At 37.8% G+C, this 5,872-nt stretch overlaps 1 protein-coding gene across 1 annotated transcript; it reads left to right on the top strand.

Annotated features, from left to right (window-relative positions):
- The first annotated feature begins 879 nt into the window (after positions 1–879).
- On the top strand, positions 880–1,764 carry LOC121317870 (syntaxin-1A-like). Its single transcript, XM_041253967.1, has one exon. It carries the CDS (start codon positions 880–882, stop codon positions 1,762–1,764), a length of 885 nt encoding a protein of 294 aa, XP_041109901.1.
- Positions 1,765–5,872: the final 4,108 nt, after the last annotated feature.

Below are 5,872 nucleotides of genomic sequence, written 5' to 3'. Positions count from 1 at the left end.
ATTCATTCTCAATCCTTTGAAATTCAATAAGCATCAAGTTTGTTCAATTTGCAGACTGTAGTCCAACAACGTGGATCTCAGTTGTGTTTTACCAGTATTAAAACGTAAACGTAAAATATTACAACTAAAGGGAGACACTTCACTGACACTGTGTAGATAGGATAATGTTACTACACCTGTTATGTCAATATTCTAGTGAAGGTGTTTACTGTAATTTCCTGTCAGAGAATTCTTTCTATTAAAAATTAAAGTTGACAAATACATTTTTTAAACAAATTACTTTCTTGAGTGATTTCTAGTTTAATATTTCTCAGTATTATTATTATTATTATTATTATTATTCTCTGATTTCACAAGAACTATTAAAAATAGTTTTGGAGATGTCCCCTGACTTGCCAGTCTTATTAATTACAACCTGATGTCTGTGCATTAATTTACTCTGACCATTTGTAGCTGCCTGAAATGATCACAAAAACATTCCAGAGAAATAGTTTCCTGCAACCAGAACTGTTGTATATTTTTATAAGCAAAGGCGGTGGGCTACTGCCTTTACCAAGGAAAGGTGTGAGAAACATTTATGGGATTAAAATAGCTCTGCAGCCAGCTGTGGTGTGCACTTGCCACTTTAGCAACTCTAGCTGTTCCCAACCTGTGCTAAAAGGTCATGTGACACTGAAAGCAAACAGTCTACGTGCTTTGCGGGCTCTGTCAATATTTGTCGGGCTCCAGATAGAGAGCAGCAAGTAGCTTGTGATGACATAGGGGGTGGAGCACACACATCCTGATGCTGTTCTAAGAGAAAATCCAGTTGAACAGATTCCTTCACGGCCTCTCCTGCAAAAACAAGATCCAGGGAGAGAGCTCTCACCAAACTAGGAGATGAAGGATAGGCTGGAGGAGCTGAAGAACCTGAGGGAGGATGATGAAGGCTTTCCAGATGATGACTTCCTGGGCTACGATAACCCCTCTTTCCATGAAGATGAGTCAAAGGAGATGGAGGAATTCTTCAGGACGGTCTCGGATATTGCAGCAGAACTGGATGGGCTTGAAGATATCTCAGAGGACATTGCCAAGAAGCAGGCGCAGGTCCTGTGCAGCACTGCAATGGAGACCATCAGTGCTGAGAAGAAGCTGCTGGGGGACTTAAAGAATGAGTTCACTGGGCGAGCCAAGGGGATCCAAGCCAATCTGGGACAAATGAAGGAGGCTTCCTCCTTCCAAGGGATGTGTGCTGAGGGACGGATCCGACAGTGTCAGTTCAATGTCCTGGCACAGCGCCACAAGGAGATCATGGTCTGCCATTTTGCCAAGGAGATGGAATATGTTGGCCGGCTGAAGGAGCAGATTAAGAGGCAGACGGAACTGGCTGGGTTGGAGCTGGCTGAGGAGGACCTCCAAATGCTGGTGGAGAGTCCTTCAGCACCCCAGATTGTGGGCGCTAACATCCATGTCCTGGAAGCCCAGAAACATTTGGCCCTGGCCCATGAACGCCACCAGCAGTTGTTGACCCTGGAAGCCCAAATCTCGGAGCTCCACGAGCTCTTCTTCCACCTTGAGGTGCTGGTGTCAGAGCAGCAGGGCATAGTGGACAACATCGAGCACAACGTCATTCAGGCCGTGGACTATATCAGCCAGTCCAACGAGCAGGTGAAGAAGGCATTCAAGTACCAGAGACGGTCCCGCATCGCTGCAGTCTTCTCGGCTGTGCTGGGGATGTGTGCCTGCTGCGCTTGTCTCTCTTGTGTGTCCAGGGTGGTGCCTTGAACCAGCTGAAACTATGTAGATAATTCCCTTTTGTATGAAAAGCTTTTAAATTATTATTTTTAGGGTGAGGCAGGAAATCCTTCTTGGTAACATTGCTTTTCTCCTACCTTCCACCTAAGACTTTAAACTCGTCCTGTATCTCGGCAGACTGCAGATGACAACAGCTGGTAAGGATTCCCCAAAACAGGCCTTACTCACTGTGACCTAACTGGAAACAACTCTTATAACTCAAACTTCTTGTCTTGTACTGACAAGTGGTAGTGGATCATTTCTTCCAATATACTGCAAGAAGGTATAGGTGACAATCCTGTGATGTGATCGCCATGGTTATTCTTTAAAGTGACGTGGGACTATATTGCAAGGGGGACTAAAGCCACCTGCCTACAGCTCACACTGATTGATACCTAACGGTCCATTGAGAAACCCTGTTCCCCTGTACTACTTGAGTGAAAAGTTTTAAGGAGACTGAGCCACAGTGCATTGAAAAGAGATAAAGATGATGGGCAATCAACTTACACAACTGTGACAGCTTTACAAAGTAGCACACAAAGACGTTTACTGTTGATGATGTGGGACTGCTGCTATTTCTTTCACTGGTTACAGAAGCAGAGCAGAGGTACTGTATATACATTTGCAGATACTGTATTAATTGCTAGTTTTGGGAATGGGATCTGGACTCAAGTCAACCTACTGTATCATAAACATTCTTTTTTTCTAAGGTTAAGATGTGTTGTACTGTGACACGTGTTACAAACGCTGTCCTGTGAGTGTCGCTTTGAAAGATCACAGCTGGAAGAATTAACAAGTAGCCTGCTTTATGTTCACAAGAATAAAGGACATTATGTAGAAGGACTTTTATATAAAAGCGTGCTTGAAGGGTAAGGCATAAACAGAGGGGTCTGGGTGTAAATATGATCATCATTTATTAAATTGTGTTTCTATGGAATCGGCTTTCTATTAACAAACTGAAGAACTCGATCAATATCAAATGTTTTTACAAAACAAACAGAAAATGACACTTGAAGCTACTTATCTTTTGTGCAACTTTTGGTTGTTTCCAAAACAAACAGCAAACTTTTTACTCTAGTTGATAAACATTTTAATAAGTTTATGTTTTGGATAAAGCTTTCAACTTCCTTTTCAACGTCTCCATATCTTTGGGGACAAGGTGCAAGTAATACTGTTTGGCATTATTTATAGACACAGTAAAATATCTGCCAAAGTAAATATTCCTGAGTTTTTTATTGGGAGAGTTTAAAAATACATAAACCTTTATTAATCCTTTTTTAAATGTACTATTTTAGGAGCTTTTTTGGTTAAGCTAACACAAATGTCTTGTTGGAAAAAAAAAACAGTGCATCAATCTCTGTCATGTTTCTTGCTTTTGAGTTCTCCTAATCGTTTGTGTATCCTTGTTTGGCTAAGGTGTTTCCAGATCTGTGGTTACTTCTTTAGCCACTGGTTACCCTGTGGTCCAGTGGTTAAAGAAACAAGCTTGTAACTAGGAGGTCCCTGGTTCAAATCCCAACTCAGGCCATTGACTCATTGTGTGATCCTGAGCAAGTCACTTACTCCTTATGCTCCCTCTTTCAGGTGAGATGTTGTTGTAAGTGACTCTGCAGCTGATGCATAATTATGGAATGTTAAGTTCAGGACTCAAGTGTGCCTAAGTTGTTGTTACTAGGTTTAGTTTACTTGAAAAAAAAAAAAAAAGATTTGAAATGTGCCTTAATAAATTATGCCATACTAGGCAATCTTGTGAGAAGTTAGAATTAGGAGGAGCTGTTACCAACAAACAGAACTATAACATGGAAATCATATTTTACCCACTACACCTGCAGAAATCTTTTTTTGTGTTTATTAGAATTTCAAAAATTCCAGAAAATGGGGTTTTATAACATTTATACTTGTTTAATGCATACCTCTGGCAATGAATCTGCTCCTGTTGCAATACCAGGAGGTGGCGCTAGTTGCTTTTTTAAAGGCAGGAACAAGGTTTGGCCTTTTAATTTGTCTTTTTATTTATTCTTTTTTGTTTCAGGAAGCATTTTTCTGATGTGTTTACTCTGGAAAGGGTTGTAAACTGTATACAATAGAAAGGCTTGACATTATTAAAAAGCTGTACTTCTCATTTACCGGGCTAGAGGACACAATTCAGACAGGATTAGCATGTTGGTAGAGGAGCAAGACTTGCCACCTGTAGCTCTTGGTTTCGTTACAGCAGGAGGCAAATGCATGCTTCATCTACACATAAACCTAAGCTTAAATCACAGCTGGCTCTCCTATCCCTGTGTCACAACCAAAGAGGAAAGACTGCAAATTTTGAGACTTTGATAGAGGGCTGATAGTACTAACTACTGATAATTCACAGGACTGGCTAGAAAGTAACGTCTCTGGAGAACCATTTCAATTCCTTACACACCCACATTGAATGCTGCCAGCATTTTAACAGATTTCTAGGAGGGGTCTCTTTTTGTCCATTCCTTGTAATACCATTGCAGTACTAACATTCACAGGTCAGTACCTTAAGAGTACAAACCACTGTGTCTACCCAAGTGACAAATAGACTGTTTATATATATATATATATATATATATATATATATATATATATATATATATATATATATATATATATACAAACATACATATAAGTGTGTGGGTATTGTTTATGTTGTCTGTATTACAAATGTTGTAACTAACTACTTTTGTACTTTGACCTGGTGTATAAACATATCAAAAAGAAATAATAGTTTTATAATTGTACATAAAATTTGAATTTGACATGGAAAAACTGTACATTGATAACCTATACGAAGGTGTTTCACGTCACGACCCAGTACACGGACACTGTCTTCCCACTACAGAAGTAAGAGTGAGGGTAGTGTGTATATATAATCTTAGACATTAATTATTTATTTGACCTGCAAGAAATTCCAACCTCTTATAATGTATACTTTATTATTCATGGTAATATAATATAATAATAATAATAATAATATCTATAATAATAATATCTATATTATTACGTATCGATTGATATATAATATATATTATATATATATATATATATATATATATATATATATATATATATATATATATATATATATAACTGCATTCTAATTAGATCCTTGTGCTAAATTATTGTGGATTGGGGGGTTCTTCGAGATGGAAAACAACCTGTTCTTGCTTTCCATCTAAAGACATAGTAATAGAAAATGTTGAAAATAGGCTGTGCGTAAAACCAAGGTGCCTTTTTTTTTTTTTTTGTAAAAGGACGGCAAGGCTTGTATGTTATTAGAATATTGGTAGTTAAACAAATCTGATTTGTTTTTTTTCTTTTCAAGTTTGTGTTATCTTTCTGTACCATGTTACAGGGCAATTCAATTCATATTTACAAAAGCCTCATGCGCTTGCCTTTCCTGTACACTGCGAGTAATCTGATACAGCGTGACAAGACTGCCTGTTCATAACTGGAATTTAATTAAAAAATGTCAATTTAATTAGTACGTTTGAAATGCAGTGTGGAAAGCAGAGACTGTCTGAATTAACTCAGAACCACTGTGAAAAGACTTTGAAACACTTGCACTGAGAGAAAAATAATCAACCTTTTTCAGGGACGTTGTTTATGGACTTGCATTAAACTGAGTTTGGTTTTGCTACTATTTAAAACTGAAATTCCATGACAATCAATTTGACTTTTTCTAATTTTGTGTTTCGCAAATTAATTTGTTTTTCTTCTTTTAATACCTGCTGACTACATGCTACAGGAAATTACTTTGGGTGTCTGAATATCTCCAAAGCCCCTAAAGCTATTTGAGCACAAAACACTTATTTTCTACAAAGCTGCATTTAAACCTAATTGCATTCATGAATTTGTTAAGCACTTTTAAAGTTTTCATTACAACCTTTTTGTAGTAGCCATGAAGGAATACTGGTTAGATTTAAAATACATTTATTAATAGTAGTTTCTGTCTTTTCTATTATTTTTCTATTTATTGACAAAAATAACCAAGCAAACAAACAAGCGATTGAAAATGACACTGGTAGAGTCACAAGACGAATATGTAAGGGAGGCAGCACCTGTGTTACTGGAAGAAAGTTGC

This window comes from Polyodon spathula, chromosome 7 (genome assembly GCF_017654505.1).
Source record: "Polyodon spathula isolate WHYD16114869_AA chromosome 7, ASM1765450v1, whole genome shotgun sequence".
NCBI classification, from domain to species: domain Eukaryota; kingdom Metazoa; phylum Chordata; class Actinopteri; order Acipenseriformes; family Polyodontidae; genus Polyodon; species Polyodon spathula.
The sequence above is the reverse complement of the archived record's forward strand: the minus strand, read 5'-3'. Positions and strand labels throughout refer to the sequence as shown.

Bases quoted from the DNA above. Each gene is read 5' to 3' on its own strand.
- LOC121317870 (XM_041253967.1), top strand. From the start codon at position 880: ATGAAGGATAGGCTGGAGGAGCTGAAGAACCTGAGGGAGGATGATGAA.